At 31.0% G+C, this 24,371-nt stretch overlaps 1 protein-coding gene across 4 annotated transcripts in view; it reads left to right on the top strand.

Annotated features, from left to right (window-relative positions):
* Positions 1-24,371, top strand: part of LOC126742520 (RNA-binding protein Musashi homolog Rbp6) — a 660,776-nt gene that overhangs the window by 285,762 nt on the left and 350,643 nt on the right. For all 4 annotated transcript variants that reach the window (XM_050449167.1, XM_050449168.1, XM_050449169.1 and 1 more), the window contains one exon: positions 23,552-23,593. In XM_050449167.1, coding sequence (XP_050305124.1) covers positions 23,552-23,593 — 42 coding nt within the window. The remainder of the gene's footprint in view (positions 1-23,551; positions 23,594-24,371) is intronic.

Raw genomic sequence — 24,371 nt, 5'->3', positions numbered from 1 at the left:
AAATGTTTGAGAAGATGATCTCTTGAAGTGGATTGATGGTCAAATCGTATTTAATTGGTGCATATAAATTATGTTATTTCTAAAGAAATTCTGATCTTTTCCTGTGATGTATCTTGTATATATAAAAGAGAGACATAATTAGAGTATTCTAGGCTATAATTTATGACTTTAAAGCCGGAAAATTCACTCGAGTTGTAAAACACAAAGTGACAAACTAATTAAAGTCCAGAAAAAAAAACGCCAAAGATAAAAATGCCGCCGCTAAAACGTTACATTTAAATAATTGAATAGAGTCGGAATTGAATCCGAAAACCCGCCAGAATTTTAACTACTTTTCCATTCAAAAAAATATCGCGTAGACAAAAGCTAGAAAAAGTTGGCCGAATAAATGTAATTTTGGCTTATCTGCGTTTTCCACGCGGCTGCTTCGCAAAATTAAAATTGTAATAAAATTTCGGACGGCGCGGCGTGGGTGGGGGAGAGTCTATCGTGCTAAAACTTGGAGGAAGTGATTTCCTTGACAGTTCCTAGACTATGACGGTCATTATTTTCATGGAATTATTGTTTTAATCTTGAATTGTGACTTCTTAGAATATAAATTTTGATGGAGGGCCTTTTGGGTTTAACTGCTATGATGTAAGATGTATTTTTACGAGAATAGTTATATTACTGATTGACCTTAATATTTAATATCCAGTAAATATTGCAATTTATTAAGCAAATAGAACTATAAAAAACTTTAAAGAGCGGTTTGGTGTGATGCTAAAGTATATATGGGGAGAGAGTAAATAAAATTAAAAAAAAAGTTTTTGTCTAAATCTTTATCTAATAAAATTCCTTGAGTTGGACTTGGAACTCACCAAGTTTTAGCAATTTCATATCTAGAAGACTAACACTAATGTCACGCTGTAAAATAAATCTGAGCTGTTAATATTAAAATGGCAAATGTCTTGTGTAAAAATTGTAAAAAAAACACTTCATAATATCATAAAAAATTTGTTACTTTACTTGACAATACTGCAATTCCTCCTCAATAAAATATCAAACATTTTTTTAAAATAAACTATAATAAGATACTCATAAATGAAGTCGATATTTAATGAAAAAGGTAATGACATGGCAACGCCGCTCGATCTTATTGTTGATGCCACGGAGATAAGGAATCACAAACAATATTTTATATACAGGGTGTTCAAAAAATAGACGGAGATATTTCAATTTGATTCCTTGTAAAAAAATATGAAAGAAAGTTTCCATAAACACATATCCGGAAATGCACAGTTTTTAAGATACAGGGTGATAATTTTTTTAAAAATATATATTTGTTGATTCTTTTGAAATTTAGCAGTATTATTTGTTGTATTAAGAGGCTAATTTAGCCCTAATTAGATTAAAATTGTAAGGTCCAGTTGCATCTCGAGGGACATCTTAGCAAATATTATTGGCAAAAAAATGTACGCCACTGCCTTTTTTTCAACTTAATACTACAACTAATATTTGTTGTTTGATTAAGCATTTAAAAATACAACTTTTCCGCGTAGACCGTAAATTGCGGGAAAGAGGTAAATTTCCTTATTTATTTCTCGAGATGTTTTTGACAATAAAGCTACTTAGAAAGTTTTGCTATTCCCACCAATGATAGAGGCCGGACGAGGTCCGTAAGAGCGCCTGAGTTTGAGGAGGCAGTTTTACGTGCCGTGGAAGAAATTCCTGGTGATAGGTACCAGGACTATAGCAGCTCGATTAGGGGATAATCATTCCAACAGCACTGTGTGGCAGGTTCTCTCCGAACAACTTTTGTATCCGTGTCATGTTCAACGTATTACTACAGTAGTGGCATAGTACACAGGCATTACTACCAAGAGATTTTCTGACTCGTTTGCAGTTTTGCCAATGGTATTACGAAAAAGTTAATAAGAACAGAAATTTTAAGAAAACCATACTTTTTATGGACGAAAAGTGACGATAATCCTCATGCTTACGTACAATGTCGCCACCAAGAGCAATTTTCTTTAAATGTGTGAATGAGCGTTGTTGGTGACAATTTAATTGGGCCTTTCTTTTTACTCTTAAAATTAAACGGCGAATCTTACTTAAAATTTCTTCAACAAGAATTATCCGTAGTGCTGGAAGAAGTTCCTCTAAATGTACGTAATCAAGTAACTTTTATGCACGATGGAGCTCCTCCTCATTTTAGTATAGCAGTTAAAAAACTCATCTCAATAACACATTTGGGGAAAATTGGGTTGGAAGAGGTAGACCAATTCAATGGCCACCTCGCTCTTCTGACTTAAATCCACTAGATTTTTATTTATGGGGATACCTTAAAAGTCTGGTTTATGCTAGTCCCATACAACCAATAGAAGAGTTAAAAAGTAAAACTGTAAATGCTGCGAAGAAGTGAGAAATAGACCTCTAATTTTAGCTCGAGTACGTCGTTCAATGATGCGTCGAGTGAGAAGGTGTACAGAAATGGATGGTGGACATTTTCAACATTTGTTGTAGTTGTTGTTGAAATAAAAAGCTTTTAGAAATGTTTTTAATTTTTTGTTTTCCAAGGCACCTGTGATTTTTTTACCAAAAATTAATAAACCAATTTTGTCCAATGGCATGCAATAAAACGGTTTTTTTTTGTCGAAAACGAAGTGAGATACAAAAAAATACAGGAGGCAAAAAAGTTGTATTTTTAAATGGTTAATCAAACAATAAATATTAAAGTTGAAAAAAAGCAATGGCGTATATTTTTTTGCCAATAATATTTGCTAAGATGTCCCCCGGGACACCACTGGACCTTATAATTTTAATATAATTAATGCTAAATTAGCCCCTTAATACAACAATTAATACTGACAAATTTTAAAAGAATCAAGTGATTTTTTTTTAATATTAATTAAAAATGAATATTTAAAAAAATGTATCATCCTGTATCTTGAAAACTGTGCATTTCCGAACCCATATTTATAGAAACTTTTTCTCATATTTTTTTACAAGGAATCACCCATTGAAATATCTCCGTCTATTTTTCGAACACCCTGTATAAATATTTATTAATAAGAGAGTATAACTTAACGCAAATATGTAACGCATGAGTACGTGTTTTTTAACGCACTTCTTATCTAATAAGAATCATATTTTTGTAAATTAACTACTTAATAAATTTATTAATAACTCACGTTTTAAGATACCAATTTTTAACATTTTGCATAAAGCTCGGCAGCCTAACAAAGATTCAGAGGAACGTCTATATTAAGATAGGAAAAATTAAGAATGCATCTATAAAGTAAAAATTATTTCCTAAAAGATCTACAAATGATATAAAAGAAATGAGGCAGTCTATAAACCTATTAATGCAAAGTATGAGGATGGGTGAAAAATGAAATAAGGTTATGATGAAGATTTCCGGAAAAATCAGTTACTTAAGGAAAAGGTTTCCAGATTAGGATAAACAGTAATCGTGCAAGGAACAAATGAAATAAAGACTATTATATACATCAGTAGTTTGATTAACTGAAAAAAAAAACCTTTTTACATTGATTTAATTACAGATACTATCATATCAAAAATGTATAAAGAAATTTTTGAGGCTGCTTTGCTGATTTCAGTTAAAGAAGCCAATAAGACCATTAAATTGTTGGTATCCATATATTCATACATAACTTTATCAAAATCTAAATATAAGGTAATATCAGACTTAATATAAGACTATAAGACTTAATGACGATAAAATATCATCATTAATTTTTGAGGTAATAGGCAAGAACCAGAGTTATGCATCTGTAGATATAAGAATGCTGTATAAAGGGGTTACACAAAGTGCTCTTGATAAAATGGCGCAATTAGAAAATTATTTATGGCTAACAGATGAGGTGTAAAAAGTTTAATAGGATAGGGATTTTGTAAAAGAGAATTATCCCTAACTAAAAAGACTGGGAGCCTATAGGCAAAAAAGAAACTATATACTTCAAAAATAAGATCAAAAAGAAACATTTTTATGAAACTAGAATTGGTGAGTCTGAGATTCGAAGAAAGTGCGGAAAACCCTTAAAAATTTATTGGGACTAAGAGCAAATATCAAATTTTTTAAAAATCAATTTTGGAGCATATAATGCAGGAACTTAAACTTTTTAATTAAACAGAACCCAACTTAGTAAATTATTTGTTGTTTAAATCATTATCAAACCTTTCGATAATTTTTCAATATTTTATAAAAGTTATAGAGACATAAAAAGGAAATTAACCCTGCTTAAATGTAATTTACTGCTTAATAACTTTGACTTATTTGCATTATCGAAAACATGGTTAACTGATTTTATTAGTAATACAGAGTTTTGGGTTTATGGACAGATTTATTTAAAAAAAAAAAGGAATATAATAATTACATATAAATTTCAGAAGGGTAGTGTCTTGTTTTAAATTGAACACAGTTTTATTACCACTGAAGTTATCATTTTTAATACGGATCAGGAAGTATTAATAATGTATTAAAATACCACTGGGTGCTAAAGTCAAGTCAAACCTCGCAAGTAAACAATATTTTTGTGTACTCTATTTAAAATAATGAAAAACCCAATGCATTATCTTGAGATTCTTAATCAGTTGCCTTCTGTTTTAAGCAAAATGATCTCTTGCCATCGAAAAGTATTTTATCTGGCATATTCATAAACCAACCTTTGTAAAAGTTCTCCAGTATAATTATAAAAATTAAATTATACTAAATAGGCTGAAGCACAACTACATATCGTACATACTGTACTGATCGGTAATTTGTCGAGGTATGAAATAAAACTTAGGTTTTAGATTTTATAACTGCCGACCTAAGGCCATTATTAGGGCGCTACAATGGTTATTATTATTTATATTGGTATTTCTGTCTTAATATGTGAATTGTAAGCTTATTTTCTTTTGTCCTTCTTTTAATATTATTGATGCCATAAGAACATTTTATGGTATCTAAAGTAAACGGCTTTATAGTTGTTAAAACATGTACGTAATAAATGTAACAAAAATCAACCCTAAAAGTAGCAAATCCTACATCAATTTACTAATTCCATAACATCACAACATTATATATTGAGTTTTAAAATTTAGGAAGAAATATAATAGCGTCGAACTGAGCCAGAACAGGTTAGTACAATAGAAACTAAAAGAATGCTTCGCTTCTAGAGCCCCTAATTCCATATCATTATTAAAAGTTATGCCATCATTCAAGCCTCTATTCATCCCTAAGTCAATAATTACACGACATAACTGGAGAAAATCATTTACGGTATACTGACTTGAACGATAACTCATGTACGTAAAGGAATATTGATTATATAACCGAACTGTCAGCACTAACTTTAAGTCCTTTATTTAGTCTTAGTGAGATCGAGGCGCTAGAGGCATGGGGAGATACAAACACTTTGTTAAGTATTTGGATATTCGGCGTTAAGTAAGCGTTAAATTTATATACGCATCAGAGAAGGTATTATATTTGTGGAAGAGGCTTATTATAATAAAAAAATAATAATAAATTATCGTAGGAAGTGCTGAAACCGTAATCGTAAAATGAAATTCGACAAGTAAAATCCTATTAAATCCGACGCCATTACGTTCAATACATTGACATCGTCGACACCCAACACTCGATTTAAAGTGCATACCCATCTCGGCGTATATTGAGAATTTTCCAGTGATAAATTGAGCCAATTTCACATTAATAAATTAGAATTTCCGCAACTGCTCGTAACATTGAATTGATAATATATCTGCAGCCAAGCCCGTTGCCGCGCGCCGCCACCGGATAACATATTGTACACATTCATGACGGGATTAACCGTAATTCGGCCAAGAGTTCTGTGACAATCTGGATCTCTGGATTCACTTTATCGATTAATTTGAGGTGGAACGAGTTTGTCCTAATGCCTCCGACCGATCCGCCGATTGAAGGCTTCATTTGCCGTTGCATCGCCTGCGGTCACCCTCAATCACAGGATGCTGACCTTTTCGGATTTATGACTTTGTACTTAATAAGTGGTTTTAAAGATTGAAAATTAGATGAAGTTTCTGATGGTTCATTTAGTTTAGAAGATCTATCTGTAGAGCAAATTGAAAAACGGGAAAATGGACGATTTCGTAAGATGAAGCTAACATTATTTACGAGTATAATTATTAGGGTAAGTCTGCATTTTTAGACAAAAAAAACTGAAATTGATGGATCAAATGAAGATGAGTTTCCTGTCATTAAATTTTTTGAATTTAATATTTTGCGATGATATTTCCCAAATGCCCCTGTACAGTCAGTCGTGATTGTATTAAGCTTTCCTTAAGGATTATTCAGTTCGTTTAGTTCAGAAAATAGGAGCAAATCTACATCTTCAAAACAATATATTAAAACTGATTTAAACAATAAAGATAAGTATACTGTCATAAAATTTATTAAGAAATTCACACTTAACTTTAGCAAATGCCTTTGCACAGTCATGATTGTATTAAGTTGTTTGTTATTTCTTGCTACTATCTGAAGAGAGTAGATTGGGAGACATAGATCTTCTTGGTAAAATATCATGCTGGTGGAAAGCAACTTCCGATCAAACTCGATTTCAAAAACTTGTTTAAACAATTTATGTTAACTTTGCTTCCAAAGTTTTTAGAAAATGTTAAAGAATTTAATGAGGTATAGTGTCAAAAGTCTTATCAAGATCAATAGCTCACATGAGATATTCTAAATTTTATGATGTAAGGTCATAATTTATTTTTCCTTTAGCAAGATAAATTAAATTTTGATGAAACTTGATCAAAGAAACACTTATGATATAATTTTTTTGATTTTAAATAAGAATTGTCTTGAGTAGGAGGTTTACGTGGTGAGGCTATTATTAACATATCTTTTACTTAGCACATTTATTGTCAAACCTCTTACCGTGGATATAACGCTAATTTAGTTGACACTAATCAATCCATAGTATTTCAAACAGTTGATAGGTACCAGGTAGTAGAAGGGTACACAGGCGACCATTTGCAGGTCGCATGTTTTTAAATGCGCTTGTAAATAATCGATTATTGCTAATGTAAACTCTTCTGTAGAAGATATATGATTGCAACGATCAGATCCAATATGAGTGAAAAGGTTTGACAAAATTTACAAAGACACAATAGGTTTTAGCATTAATTAGATTTAAAATATCTATATATGGCATGAGATGGATAGATTCCTACTGAGAAATTAAATTATATTTTGACGAAACTTGACTACTTGAGTTATAATATCTATGCATTTAATTAAGAATTGTCTGTGAGTTCTTGCAGAGAGTATAGGTTTTGTGATATGTAATGATTTTTTCAAAATTTCCTAAGGATTTTTATAGAGCAGTGTCAAAATCATTGGCAAGATCAGTAACTCCCAGCAGATACTGTGGTTTTATAAAATATTATTAAAAAGGGTTGTCAGGATTCAAAAAGATGCAAAATACTTAGCATTACTTTTGACCAAACAATAAACACATCTCTTTAAAAAAAAGTGGATGACTACTTTCAAGATTAAGAAAGACACAATATTCTCTCTAAGAACTGAAATTTATTGATAAAACTTGATTCCAGAAACATTTTAACACTTTCTATGGCATATTCTTTTTAATTTTAAACGGGAGTTGTCTGCAAGTTGCTTTTACAAAGCTTACATTGTGAGGCCAATAATAAATCATCTGTCTCCACGAAATACTTCGAGTATATTTTTCGCCAAACCTCTTAACTTTTACTATTCCAAAAACTTCCTGAAGGATTTTCTGGACACAGTATCGAAAGCCTTCGCCAGATCAATAATTTCCAGCAGTTACTAGAAATTCATGGATTACAGTGTCAAAAGCCTTGGCAAGATCAATAACTCCCAGCAGGTAATACGGTTTTATGAGGTTAAATAAGAGTTTGACCAAGCTCAATTGTAGAAATATTTTTAAACGAATTATGGCATATTGTCTATGAGTTTAAACAGGAATTATCTATAAGTTACTGCCGCGAGGCTATGAGAAATAGTATCAAAGCGCCTTGACAAGATCACTAAATTCTAAAGATTCTGTAATTTTATGGGGTTCAGTGTCAAAGGCCTTGCTAAAGTCAAGAAAGTCAATATGTATTATCTCTATTAATTACCTCTAAGAATTTAAATGAATATTTAATGAAACTCGATTAGAAAAACAATTTTAAAGAATCTATGGTATATTCTCGTTAAACATGAATTGCGTGTGAGGAGGTTTAAATGGTGTGGCAATTATTAAATCATATCTCTGATCAAAGTACATTTTTTGCCAGACCTCTTAATTTATAATGTTCTATAGTTGCCTAAAAGCTTTTATGGGAAACCGTGTCAAAAGCATTGGCAAGATCCATAACTCCTTGCAGATACTAAGATTTATGGAGTACAGTTTTAAAAGTCTTGTCAAGGTCAATGCCTCCCAGCAGATACTGTGATTTTTTTGGGGTACAGTGTTAAAAGCCGTGGCAAAATTAATAAAGACACGGTATTTTTTAGCATTTATTTACTTATTATTATCGGTACTCACGGCAACGAGATATGATCACTGACAGAAAGTGCAAAAAACACCGTGGAAGCAATGAAAATAGATTTTTGAGGGGGTAATTTGAATGAATCCAGACAGATCCAGAGTATGACGTACTGGAAAAACAGATAATAATGTGGATTTTAGCTGGAGCTAGGAAATAAATAAGGTAATAATAGGAAGAAAATCTTCGGAATGATCGAAAACAATGGAGAATAGAAGTAGGAAGATATCGAAGAACGTTTTAAACCCAACTTATATACAGGGTTTCTCGTGAGGTAGGGCACAAAATACATTAGTCCGCAAATGCTTCCTTACCAAGTTATAAGTGTTTTAAATTTGATAAGGTCATTGCGTCAAAAACCTCAATAATGCCGAAAATAATTTTTTTTTAAGAAAAAAATTAATACCTCCTCTTTCACATAAGAAGCTAGCTATTACTTAGGTCGTTAGTAATATTATTAATTTTACGAAGTATTTCAGTCTGGTATGTGAGTTTTCTGTATACAGTAAACTCTTCATATGTCCCTACAAGTAATAATCCAAAGGATTTAAATCCGGTGAGCGAAGAAGCTAGGAAACTGTGCTCCTGCATCAAATCCAACGTCGATAAAAAACCTTATTTAAATATTTAGTCATATTTCTACTGCACCATTCCACGGTTGTTATCTTTGAATCGGAATATCTTCTAGCAGTACAGACAGTTCTTCTCACCAGAACTGAAAGTAAATTGCAGATGTTAAATGACCATCAAACACATAAGGGCGGATTAACTAATTCCCTAACGAAGCACACCAAAAATTAAACGAAAAACGGTATTGGAGTTTCTGTTCGATTGTTGTACGAGAACTTTTAAGCTGTAAAGAATGGAATTTCCTTAAATTATTAACACCGTCTTGGGTGAATGTAGTTTCATCAGTGAACAAAATGTTAACTCAATTACTACGTGAAATAAGCCAGTGCAGAACTGCATATGAGAGCGCTATATTAGTAAGCTGCAGAACTTGGACTAGTTGCAGATGAAATAGGTATAAACTAAAATTATGCGTTGTTCTTCATACTAAATGGTGACCGTTTAGCACTATCCAGCATTACATTTTGGGGAGCTGTTCATGAATATATTGCAAAAATAATTGGAAATGATCTTGTTATTCTCAGTCGATTAAAAACTTTCTAGGTATTTTTTGATTTGGGTACCAACAGCGGTATTCACTCACTGCTGCTCTACAACTTTTGCTATGATATCCGTATACTAGAAGGATGTCTGCGAGTTCTTCTTTTGATTTAGTACTCGGACAACTGTTGCTGATACAATGTCAGACTTAAGATACTGATTATTAACTTTTAAAAAATCATATTTTGGTAAGAAAGCATTTGCAGACCCATGTGTATAGAATATTTTTTACTCAAATTTACCTAAAAAACACGTACTGAAATTTTGTTTTTTACCTTGCGGGGCATCCTGTATATTTTTTTTGCAATTCACAGTCGCATGATTCTTTTCATATATTTTAAATGACATCTCTCAATTCTCTTATTCCTTACTTCTTTAGCCAATTGTCTCTCATTTTAAAAGGATAATATTTAGGAACGGCTTCCAAAAGGTTGATCATAGTGAAGTATCACCTTGATTGCTAAGAAATTGTACTCAAAAACGTGAAAAACGTATTTTTCTTTAACATATTTCCCACAGTTTTAAATACAATGGTGTCCCAAACAAAAGCCCATAGAAGCCATACGGTAACAACCAACGGTGCCGGCAATATAATAAATTATCGACGTTTAAGTTGAAGTTTCACGAAATGCCACACACTTTAAGACCCTCTTCCGGCAACTCCTTCAAATATTTCGTTTCAAACTAGGGAAAATTCGCCGTCTGACTGCTCGCTGCGGCTTTCGCCCGTTAATGAAGCAGGAAAATCATGGAGCGAAACGTTTTTCCATTTTATCCAGTTTTTAAGTTTCTTTTTTTTTATATATATATGCGGCGACGATGACTGGTTGACTGGCAGCCATAGTGACAGTTCTTAATTGCTTTTTTTTCCTCACCGCTCTTTCGGTGACTTTTTGAGAAATGTTTAATCGAAGCGGGACGAGTTGGACAGATCGTAACGTAATTTTCAAGGAAAGTTGGAGAAACGTGTTTTGTCACGAACGGTAAATGGGGAAGAAGGGATCGTAAGTTTTTCCAGAATTAACTGGGTTAATTGGTTTCCGAGTTATGTGAATTTGATCTTTATGATTAAAAATTTGAGTTATCGTGAAAAAGTGACCGATTTGACAACGTTGGTAATATGATCGTTAAAGAAAGAACAGAGTTCATTCGTAACTTGTAGTGCCATGTTGCCGACATGACTAAAAGGCGGCAGAAACTTATATAGTTATTTATTACAGAGCATGCATAGAAATATTATGCATCCAATTTCAAAAGCTGTAAATATGTTTTTCTTAATATAAAGCGATAAATGTCGCTATAAGTATAGCAAAGTTTTTTATAATATAAGCTGGGCTCAATGGATTTAGAGTTTAGTTTTTATGGCTATATATTCGATTTTTCTTAAAAAACAATAAATTTGTCAACGTTGAGGTTATATTTAATGCAAATTTAAAAAAAAAATAAGTCAAGTGGTCATGAAGAAATTCTAATGCGATGTTTCCAACGTGCTTAGAACTGTCTTAATTTACTTTTTAAATTAGTAAACTAGTTTAAATTAGTTATAAACTTCTTTTTATGATCAACATATCGAATTTTCTTAAAAAAGTAACAAATCTAATAAAATCATAAAAAGGTAAATATTTACCTACAATCATATTATCAATCATATTTACCTACATATTTACCAATCATATTTACCTACAATCATTATTATCGGTACAAAAACTAATTCATTAATGTTTATGGCGAGTGAAAGTCAAGCAAACTGTCATAAAATATGTGAAAAAAATTGATGCGGCATTGCCAAGAAGTCTGGCATTTCTAAAGCGTTATTTATTTATATTTGATTAATAGTAAATTTCTTGAGACCCGAAATTTTGTCAAAAAGAAATAGTCACGTCGATTTTTGCGAATCAGAAGTTACAAATTTAACATCAATGTGGATCAGTGTATAAAGTCTAATGCTGAGAATTATCTAAAGTCCTAACTACTACCTATAATATGATGCAAATTTAACTTTGACAAAAAATTCAATACTTTTAAAAAAATATGTCTTTGGCAACATAGATAATGTGATCGGCCATTAGTAATAATTAATAAGTCATTCATACATATAAAGCCTGCGAAAAATTTATTGCGACGTTGCCAACTTGCTTGAAATTGTCAAAGTGTTAACTGCTTTATATATTAATAGGCCCTAACTTACTTAATACTTCAACGAGTAAAAACTGCTGGTTTGGAATCAGGTCTCCGACTAAAGAGCACTAAAAGCTGTATGTTGCTTGTGGAAGTATGTTACGATTAAACCAACAATATTGTCATTTGTCTTGGCGCAAAAATAATCAACAAAGGAGCTTTTGAACCAGAAATCAGAAGAAGAATTGGAATGGTAAAAGAAACGTTGGAATATGACCACCATGAGACTTCTTAAAGCGCTGATATTCTCCCTCGCAACCATGAATCTATTGAACGTTAAACGCAAGATTGGGCTGTTTAGCATAAACTGTGGATTTTAAAAGACCCCACAAAAAAGTCCATAACTGACAGATCAGGAGATCTGGCAGGCCGTTCAATTGGACCTCTCCGGAATTCATCTTCCAGGAAATTTGCCTTACAGGAAACGCATAATGCGAAGATGCTCTGTCTTACTGAAAAATTATATTTTCTTTATCTTCCTTAATAGCTCTAACTAATCCGAGCTTAATGGTAATTTCCAGTATAAAAAATACGGCCCAATAATTCAGTTGCCGAAAATTCCAGGCCACACATTTAATTTTTTGAGATATTGGGTATGTAATGCTAGTGCATAGTGGGAAGTACATACTCAATATCCCAAAAAATTAAATGCATGGTCTGGAATTTACGGCAACCGCATTACTGGGCCAAATATTGTTTCAGCAAGACTAAAAATTTTCATGGAAGACGAATTGGACAAAAAAGTTTACCTGAGTGGCCTGCCAGATCTCCTGATCTGTCATCCCTTGACATTTTTTTCTAGTGTCATTTAAAATCCAAAGTTTATGCTATATAGGCCAATTTTTTTAGAAGATTTGCGACAACGAATAGTGCACGAGTGCCATCAATTTATACCTGAAATGTTACATAATATGCGTGAGCATTTCGAGAAGTGTCTCTACTGTCCATCATTTAACTGATTCGAAATAAATAATTTAAATTTTTTTGTAGTATTCGATACTCTTTTTTTCTATATATTATTATATGTACAGTAATGAAAGTGATAATATGAACTCACTAATCTTAAACTCATAAAATAAAATCAGGATTAAAAAATCTTTAAAAGTTTTATCATTTAATATTTTTTAAAAAAAGGTCAGTTTTCTAGACTTTTTGCAGTAGACTGGGTCTTTCAGAAATCTTGAACTAATAATTTATTTGAAATACGTTTGAGGATATATCTGAATACTCTAACGGGTATTAAATTGATAAATAAAAACAAAATGCTTTTTTAAAAATTTTGACAAGCTGTGATATCACAAAATCTAGAAAAAGCAAGTTATGATATATATATATTACAAGAGGTATCACTTGATCTTAGTTCCCATTTTCATGGTAGATATCACCCCGACTAGGGGTTGATGATTTAAGGTGAATAAATGCGAGATTATTTTGTCCCAAAAAATCATCAAAAATCGACGGATGCGAGTAGAAAGTTTTTGGTGCGTCACTCTCTATTTACATATGACGTTGTATTATAAAGTTACTATACAGAAACTCTATATAAAGCAGTAATTTTAGAAAAATAAAAGCAAGAAGTATAATACGAAATTTTTAATGAAAATATGGTACGTGCATATCGAAGATAGCACGCGATCAACGACAAGTTGCCAGAGTAAAACAGATAATCAATATAGCAAACATATTTTTACAAGGCACGTAAAATATTTACGGGCGAATGAGACGTGGAAAACCATCGGAACGATCGGCCCGAGACTTCCGCAAGCATCATCTGAGCTTACATGAAGGGCACAACTTTAGTTAAATGGAAACCAGAAGAATAAACTATGCATGAGAACGACACTTTTATTTACTGAAATTTTAGCCGTGAATACACGTTGAGCTCGGTTTAAATCTTTGAATTGTTTATCAGATCCGTTGCATTCACATTTTGTAGTTGTATTCAGTTAAACTTTTTTTTTGCATCAAAAATATAGAGGTAATTTCGCAAGAACAATTTAAAGTTAATTCATTTTTTTAACGACCAAAGTCTCCGCATACGAGATACAAAAAACTTTTAAAACCGACAATAAAACTTTCTGGTACAACAAAGAAATTGGACTTTAAAAATTCACAATCTTATTTACCTCCTTCTTTCAATCCGTTTTCTTCCTTAAGCCCTTGACGTTGTTTTCTCAAACTTTGACTCGTAAATTATTGCTTATTCGGTACACTCATTTTTTCCCCTATTGCGTTAAAAGTTGGACGTTAGGAACGTTTGCGTGCTGACAAACAAAAACTTTTTACTTTCGGCAAAACTCTTAATTAGACTTTTAAGTTTCTTCTATAAGAAAAAAAAAGGAAAATTAATTATTCAGCCACTGGAAATAAGAAAAACCGGTTTTCCTGCTTTCGCTCACGCCAATGACCGACTTGCCCTCCTAATTGGTCATTATGTCACTGACCCTCAGGGAACTTTCAGGACGGTTTTACTTCTTTTAGAGAGCGTGTTTTCCGCAAATACATTTTCACGATTTCAGGGAAATTCAACCGGGTTTAACATAGTTAACTTGAAAATGATTTATTTATTAACCAAATGGCTTTTCCACGAATGTACTAGAGCATTAATAAAAAGTCTAATTAATTTTATAATCCAATTTGCGTTTGTTTAGGAACCGAATTTATTTACCTGATTTAATGTAGGTTGTTTCCTTACTGACGTGTTTCTGAATTTCAACCTAAAACCCACTTCCAGTGAGTCTGACTGTATTAAAAATGTAAAGGAGCATCTGGGTAATGACAAGGGTTGACAGAATTTTCTCGTTCATTGATTTGATGTGTCAGATTAGGAGAAAAAACAAATTTTTTTTTTGATTTGTGTGAATTGCATATAGTACCAAAGAAATAATAGAAATGTTTAGATTTGGTTTTAATTAAAAAACTTTGTAAATACCCAGTAAATGCCTGAAAATGATGAAAAATGGTAAACTATTAGTTTTTTTAAAGGCCCTCTTCTAGAAGCTATTTTGAGTAGGTAATAATATAGATTCTTGCCTACAGATATTAAAAAAAAATCAAGTGCACTTATATAAGTTTTCGGGCATTATCAAAGCCTTTTTTAATTGAAAATTAGCCAACAAGAGTAAGAAACACATAAAATGATAAAGGCTAAAGTACAATTATTTTTTTGTTTTTTTTTTATTTGTTTCTTCAAACTTACATGTTTTTTTAAAAATGTTCTAATAAAAATTAAAAAAAAAATAGGTTATTATAGTATTTAAAAAAATGTTTTAGGAAGAACAGGACTTTTAAAAAAAATTAAATTTCCATCTTTTCATAAATTTGTTACCAAAAAATTGACCCTCGAAAGTAATAATATAAGAGAGAGAACCTTCTGGAGATTTTCCTTTATTTTATAAGTACAAATGCTGCACAATTTCTGTGTGGGGCCTTCTTATGGAATTTTATACAAAAGTTGCATATTACATGTATTTAAATTATAATATATTTTTCTAGGATGTATCGCATAAGTCTTGTTTTGGAGTTGTGTAGTCAGTTGCATTATTTATATACGTATAATTAGTGAAATAATACGCGTAGTATTCTAAAGATGATTCATGTGTGAAATGTCAGAATCAGATAAGAATTAAATCATGTTTTTCTTCCAGGCAGTTAAAGAAAAATACTATTCTTCTCATTTAACTTTAAGAACTTTTAACTATTTAACTCCTAAAATTAAGAAAAATAGCTGTTTGAGGAAGGTTTTTAAAGACATTCACCATTTTGTCAACATTAGCCATTAATTCAAGCTAAAAATTGTTGATGTTACCTGCTAAATACAAAAAATGAAAAATCAAACATTTCCAGTGCAGTCAGCAATTTTTCACACAAAAATTCTAGTACCAAAATTTCATTTATCGATTCATTTATTGAATCATCATTAAACAATTTATTCAATTTCATTTATTGAACCAATGGTGGAAAAAGCCTTAAATGTGAAAATTTCTTCAGGAGCATTCACTATTTTGTCAATATGACTAGCACTTTAAAAAAAAATTTTCCTTTTAAAATGTGAATTTTGTTTTTCTTGTTCCTATGTTCTTCTTATATAAACTCATAGACATTTTTCAAGGGTGTAAATTAAGTAGTTTTTAAATTATGAGTTTTTTGTAAATGTTTCAGGAAAGAAATATTTAAAAAAAAATCCGAAATTTTGTAGTATGTTGTATCTTGTTTTAATTATGAGTTTTTTGTAAATATTCTAGGCAAAACAAAATTTTTATTATATAGAATTATACTAAATATTAATAAGTAATATGATATACATTATTAATACACATAAGTCTTGTGTTGGAAGTGTGGTTGTGTACTCAGTCCTATTAAAATTGAGATGCGTTATGAGGATCATTGTCGTTTATAAAGAATCATTTTTTTTTCTTTGTAATACTTATTTTTGAAATTAAATTAAATTTTAAAATATACAAAGTGTTCACTAAAAATATATGAAATAAATAACTTATTTTTATATTTGGCTGCCTCCAGGGCATGAAAGTAAAATGATAATAAAGTTTAAAACTACCTGTATAAACTCTAGCTACTATAGTTCAAAAATTTAAGTTTTTCGATAATTTTATTGACTTAAAAAATATTTAAAGACCCATACTTATCCAAATAGTGTGACTAACATTTTAGAAGCAAAAGAATATAAACATTTCATAATAAATTTAATTTATTCTCTATTTCTCATGAAACAAATTTTCTTAAATTTTTTCTTCTTTGTTTTAACTTAAATAACACAAAGTCGACTATAATTATGATTAAATATAATCTCTATAAACTATAGCATTTTAAATACTAGAAAATTTCACTGTATTAAAATTCCCTAAGAAATATCAAAATCATGAAAACTGACTGAAATCATAAAAAATAAATATAAATAATTTTTAAATTTTGATTTTTTTGGCAATCTATAAATAAAAAAAATTTAACTCAGAACATGAAAATTCAGAACATAGAAATTTTTCACTAATTTTTTAATATCTAATTCCATTAATTTAGGAAAAACTTAACCATGATAATAATTAGGGTGATGCGTAAAAAATACATTACATCAAAAATTACATTCATATAATTTTTTTACACCCAATTAACTCTCAAAAAGTGCCAGAATTATTTTAGTTTGTTTTGTTAGAATTTCTTAAGAATCTCTTGCAGATGACAGCACTATGTTAATTAAATTTTGTGTTTAGTTTTTTTTTGACAGTACTATACTAACTAGATTCTCCTTTAATAAACGCTCCAGAATTTTCTCCCTATATATTGGAGGAAGTTCCTTTTCCTCTGAAGCACATTTCTGAATTTCTAAAGAATCTTTTGCCGATTATGTTCATTGAATTTTCTTTTTAAGAGTTTTCGAGAATTCTCGATATAAATTCGAGTAAATTTATTTTAGGTTTTCCTGGAAGATATTTCTAAAAGAAACCTTTGTAGATGATAGCACCCTTTTATATTCACTGGATGCCCTTTCAATAAAAGTTCCAGAATTCTCCCTATTAAATAAAAAAAAATCATTTTCTCCTTACCACATTTCTGAATTTTTAAAGAATCTTTTGCAGATGACAGCATTATATTCACTGGATGATCTTTTAATAAATGTTTTAATAATTCTTCTTATAAATTCGAGAAACATCATTTTCTCGTAGAATAAATACATGTTTAAACTTCTTTTTCTGTCACAACTTAGAAAGTACTTGAGACATTCCCATAGTTCTTTCACAACATTCTACTGAGATTCCTGAGGTTAGATTTAAGGGTAGAAACGTCAGTCTGGCTTAAAAATTAAAATAGCTAGAGCTGTTTCGGTTGGGGTGGTGTTTTTTGCTACTTTTCTTAAGAAATTCTAACTTTCCTGAAGAATATTTTAAGAAATAATGGAAATATTCTTAAAAGGGTTTTAGTGCAAGAAAGTCCATTTCCTGCCAAATAATTTCATATGCAAATAATTTTTGTACCTTTAAAACTTTTTGAGTTAGAGACAATTTTGTCTATAAAGGTCCAAGAACGGCCAAATTTGAAGTTTTTAGAACCCTATTGCAATCACACAGCCATAGCAGAAATATATGATATTCTAGGACAGCTATGACTGCAAATCTTAAAGTTTAATAAAATTAAATACAATATTTATTTAAACTTAACAATAACCTCTAATAAGCAGAATTTACACCCTACATGACTAAAATCTTATTATGGTTACGGATGCTTAACCTAAATGGATACTGATACATTAGTATTAATCATTTGGCTATATCAGTAATATATAAAAAAACCAGTTAGTTTTCTTCTAGGATTCCCATAATCAACTTTATTTGGAGGTAATTCTAACCTTTAAAAATACCAGATCTCAGCAACCAAACGAACCATAACCATCTGAAATTACTCCAAATTGGTCTGTAAGCATAACACAGCTTTAAAATTCAAACAGATTAATGCCTAGTTTACCTACAAATGAGCTCATTTAAAAAGCGACATTTATTAAGAATCTTATAAAAAAAAACCAGCAAGTTCTCGTAAGCAAAACAGCCATAAAAAGTTAAATGAAAGTAATAAACCCTTTTGGGCCCCTAGCAAAATGTAACAATAAGTCTAAAGCGGGCAATGAATCTTCGGCATTGGGTCGCGTCTGCAAATGATGGCCCAAAACGGGTCGAATGGCCATATATCAGGAGCGTCTCGTTCACCACTCACTTGCGATCAATAATACACAGGCCCAGTTTACCACGAAACTCTTACCCCAATAGTTCACTACTTGATACAGGATGTTACTTCGATAAATAAATTTACTATTCGGTCTCTCTCTGTCGATAACAGTCGCGTTTTGTTTTGATTTATATTTACGTGCTACCCTGACTCACTTCTTATTGGATTTGACTTTGAAAAATGATTAATGCAAATATGGATTACGTTTTTTAATCCAATTTCAGCGAAAAAGAATAACCAGATTACTAAAAGTTCCAACCGTAGGACTATTAGAATATTAGTCTTTAAAGCTTTGGTTCATTTTCTGTACCTATATGGTTTGCTTAAGGTCTTTAGAATCTATTTAGGAGTTTTAAAGTTATAATATTAGCAGATTAGCCTATTGGAACATTGTACAAGATTGAATACATAAATCACAATTTCTTACATTCAATGGGTTTTTTATACTAATTCATTGATCTAACAATAATAGCCCTAGTTAAAAGTCAACATTATCCATATAATATCTCATCATATTTTACGTAGTTTATTTGAAACAGATGTTCCAAATCGAGAGATTCATCATTATCTGGTTTTAGTTTTCTTCGCATTTTACGCAAATAGTGTCATTCCAGAAATAAAATTTTTGCTATGCAACTAAATTTATAGGAATGCCATTAAGCATATTAAAATCTAATTACAATCCTGTATTGTACCTTTGCGGTGTAAAATTCTTAAGCTATATACAATTAGTATTTAATCATTAAAAATTTTAATTTGAAGTAATTTGTTTTCAATTATTTTTATAGCCAGGATTTATTCTTTAATAGAATTTCATATCTTTGAAATAAATCATGTAATTTTCTTGTATTGCTACATTAAAAAATTATGGAAACTTCTTAAAGATACTAATAATACTAAACCAAATGGCATAGAAAATTAAAGAAAACATTCTGCAAGTGAACAGTTACAACAATCAGTATGTACAAATTCAGTGGTTATACAATTACAGTTCGAAATTAACGCACATTAATAAAAATCAATTGTCTTTTAAGATTGTTCAATCCAATGCAGAAAATATCAGGCTTAGTGAGGAGCTCCATATACAGAGAGTTTACTAAACGTGCGGGAAAAATTTAAGGGTTTATTCTAAGGATATTTTATCCTTTGATAGGGCGCTTTATTTAGAAGATATGGGACAAAAAGAATTTTGGCAATAACAATTATTTATTACCAAAAGTTACATGGAATGTTTTTTAATTTACAAGAACTGTTTAAAATGACTTCTCCTCATTGACTCCCGAACTCTTTTAAAAACACAAGGATCGGTTCTGATTGCATTAAATCCAGCAACTATTCGATTTATCAAATCTATTACATCTTCCTCTGGAGCAGTATAAACTAATGACTTTAGGTGTCCCCATAGGAAATAATCCAGGGGGTTTAGGTCCGGAGATCGAGCAACCATACATGTAGTCCACCTCGACGAATTCAATGAGTTTTTCAGGAATTAAATGTGACTTAGTGGATCATTACACTTGAAGAATCTAATGTGCTTATACTTGGATACATTGAAGGTGAGATAGTTCTTGTTATATAGATAAGTGATAAAACGGTCCCTGCATCGTCGCCATACAGCAAGAAAGATTTGTTTTCAAAAGAGCCAACAGTATCATTGATTGGAGTAAAAAGAATCTAGATTATATACAAATGACTCTATATAGTCGTAAAAAGAAGCACCAACGCTAGTTGCTAAAAGCTTTCTGAAGATCAGATCAAGATCATGGAGGCCTGTGTAGAGGAAATCTATCTGAAAGCCCTTCTTCAATAAATCGATGAAGAAATTTTGATATACAGCCAAGTCAGAAGGAGATTAACCACATCTGTAAAAACCATGCTGATTTGTATGTATTAGACAATACTAGTATTGATGTCATTGCTTTGGTTTAAATGCCTTAAAAATTGAAAGGCTAGAATTTGCTTTATCATGGAATTATGGACAGTTTGTTTGCTTGCAACATCTCTGATGCAATGATGCCAAATGCTTATGTAGAAATGGCAAAAAAAATGTATAACATTATTAAAATTTGTCACTTATCTCGACAGGTACGAAACTACTGTTACTCTTTAATAAGATATAATAATAATAATAATAATAATAATAATAATAATAATAATAATAATAATAATAATAATAATAGTTACCTTATGTACATTACTAAAGATGAGAAAGTAATTGACGATCGATGTAGAAAATGCCTGCGCGTACCGGAGAGAATTCAACATATAACATCAGGATGCACATCTTTATCAGCTGCCAAATATCTGCACCGACATAACTGTGTGGCAAAAATTATGCATCAAGAACTGGCAAAACTTTATCATCTAATTGGCGAAACTTGCCCCTATTACCAGTACAAACCAGAAACTGTACTTGAAAATGATGACTTTCGGCTATATTTTGACCGATAGGACGCTGACTTCAAACAGACCAGATATAATCTTAATAAACAAAGCCCAAAAGAAAATCTTTCTAATTGACATAGCAGTGCCAAATACCAATAATGTCCTAGAAACGACAAACACTAAACTTGCTAAATACGCAGATCTAGCTCACGAGATAAAACAACAATGGAGGCAAGATAATGTATATAAACTCCCTCTAGTTATTTCATCCACTGGAATTGTCCCTTTAACACTGTCCAAAAACCTTAACGCATTGGGTCTTTCCTGTTGGACGATTGTCACTATACAGAAATCTGTTAGAATGAATACATGCAACATTATTAGAAAGTTCCTAAATCTACCATAGCAAAATTCATCTTGCCTTTAGGCCGATGAAATTGACAACACCGCTATCAGCGAGCTAAAACAGAATAATAATAATAATAATAATAATAATAATAATAACGTTTATTAATTCTTAATACAATTAACAATTCAATATTTACATTGCTGTAAAAGATATAATAATAATAATAATAATATAATTGTGCGGGATTAAATGGCCTAATTTTCAGCATCCTAACAATTACATAGGGGCTGTTGAAGCCACGTAAGTTATTTATTTATTTAATTATATCTTTATAATTATATATATAAGAATATATTTACAAAATAATGAGGGAGAAAGAGAGAGAGAACAGTAAAAGAGATCGAAAGAAAAGAAGGCGTAAAGAAGAGAAAAGAAGAGATGACACTATAAATGCAGCGCTACGTCACATATTGTTTTTTATAATTAAACAGGTTACATATTAAACAAACAATTTTTTCGAAATTGAATTTTTAAATGACCGGACTGACATTGTTAAATCCCTAATTTTATACTTATTATCAGCTTGGCAGCATTATAGGAAAAAGATGATTTAAAAATTTCCTTATGATGTCTTGGAATGTCAACAAGATATCTTTGTCTTAGGTTTACATGATGTGCTGCAGTTCTTAGCTTAATTTTATTAAAGAGGTGAGGGGTGCGATTTTCTTAAATTTTATAATAAAAATAAACTGATTGTAGCTCTCTACGTGTTGCCATATCTAACCATTTTACATCTTATAAGTAATGCGTTTTCGTATACCAAAACTAAATCTTAGAAAAGAGTTTTGAACAACTTGCATTCGACGTTTTGTTTTATTTTCGAGGCATGAGCCATAAATTGAGTCACAAAAGGTAAAGTGAGATATGACTAAGGATTCGCATAATGTTTTTTTTGTTGTTGTTTGATTTGAATAATGTCTGTATGGATAAAGCATTTTTAGGGTTAAATACGCTATTTTAGGTTTTGTAGTGATATGTTCTTTAATGAATGTTAATAACTAATATGACAGGATACCTTTGAAATCAATATTCAAGGATTAATGATTGTAGATAACGTATATTAGAGACAAATGCAACAACATCGCAACGCCGCTCGATCGCCTTGTTGATTCCACCGACACAAGGAATCTTTACCAGTGACGTCGTTAAAAATATTTGTTAATAATAGATTAGGCTTTAAATTATAAAAAGTATTACTATTGTATTTAATAATTAACATTATTATATGCGTTGGTATATAGCTGAACATTTCCTCTTTTGAAAATGTATTTAAACTTGACAACAGAAAATCGATGAATATGTTTGTAAATAAAATACCCCCCTTGCCCTTGTGCCCATGCTGAACTTAAACAAAGTTGTTGTTTACTAATTTTAGTCTTTCAATGTTCTAAGGTAAAATGTAAAAGAGATAGATTCATCTATTCATTAACATCAGACGTTATCAGATTTAAATACTTGGAACAGTAATTTCTTAGGTGCTGTTAAATCTCTTTCTTTATAAAGTGATGTATGTTGGAGATCTAATTCTCTGACCTTATACTCCAGTATATTTGAGACCTTTTTCTTTAACCCTCGTTATTATATTAAAAGAGAATTTTCTCTTATACAAGAATATTCAGGCATTTTTTCTCTCTCTTTCCATCCCATCCCGTGACTCATCAGTCCCGGTGATCTAGATCCCTCTACACTACGGTGCTGACTCAAAATTTCCGCGAAACGATGTAAATGAGCGACGGCACATTTTCTGCTTCTGCTGCTTAATAAATCGAAAGTGATTTATAATTTGGTTTTAATTCGTTTAGAAATTAAGGCAATTAAGCGCGGGAGTTCGCCGGAACTCGCATACTTACACGGCTCGAATAATATTTCACGGGCATAAAACTTTATATTGGAAATGGAAAATATTAATTTGGCGACTTAATGGCACTCCCACGGGATTCCATATGGCACTTAATTACCGAAATTAGATCTGGAATAAATGGGAGTCGTTAGCTCCCGACGGTGTGTCTCACTGATACGTTTATATACTGCTAATTTGCTTTAATCCGTAAAGATTATGGCAGATTTTTAGTTCAATTTATTATATAGTTAACATAAAATTGTCTTTACTTTTATATATTTTTTTTTTAATTTCAGATCGACCCCAAAGTAGCTTTTCCTAGACGCGCACATCCAAAGGTAAGAGTTTTTCAGAGGAAAAATTTATTAGGAGGTAAATGATCATTAAAAACCCTGTGCAAAATAAGGCACTAAATCATATAGTGGCATATATTAAGCGACCTTCATCTTTATCAAACACTTTTAATTTAAAAACTTCCTAAAAAAGAACAGGAAAAACTCCGTAGAATTTTCTTAAGCGAGCAACACCATCACGGCAACTCACCTTAAAATGTATGTATTTATGTATTAAAAAAGTTTTTAATAAAATTGTACTCGACATTGGCAAACAGGGAAGAAAATGCCTTATAACGTTTATTAGGTTAGTGTTTACTTTAAATATCCCTAAAGTTGGCGAGTATAGGGCCGTGAGTGCGCTTTCCGCCCTCGTTTCCCTCGTTAGAAACTTTTAAATAATGTTTGCGATGTAGATGTATTTTCCTTTTATTTTAAACTTCATTGGATATACGCAAAAGCTCTTAAAAAAAAACTGATAAAAATTATTACAAACTCCTTAAATTCCTGAAAACTTATGAAAAATACTAAATTTAAACGTAAATGGTTACCATAAAAGCCACGTTTCTCGTCTATTTAAATAATTTTGTTGCGAAAAAAAAAATTAATAATTGTTAAAACGCAAACGAAAACAGTGCACTAAGAGTAATTAAAGTCCCGTCGCTTCGCTCCCTTAGAAAAGATTTTGCTCTACACAGAAAACAAGGCAAAATGCAAATTGCATCCAAGTAAATTATACCTTAGTAGATAAATGCCAAGCTGCAAGGAAAATAATTATGAAATA

Source organism: Anthonomus grandis, chromosome 11 (genome assembly GCF_022605725.1).
Source record: "Anthonomus grandis grandis chromosome 11, icAntGran1.3, whole genome shotgun sequence".
Taxonomy (NCBI): Eukaryota; Metazoa; Arthropoda; class Insecta; order Coleoptera; family Curculionidae; genus Anthonomus; species Anthonomus grandis.
This window is presented reverse-complemented; position numbering and strand designations above follow the sequence as displayed.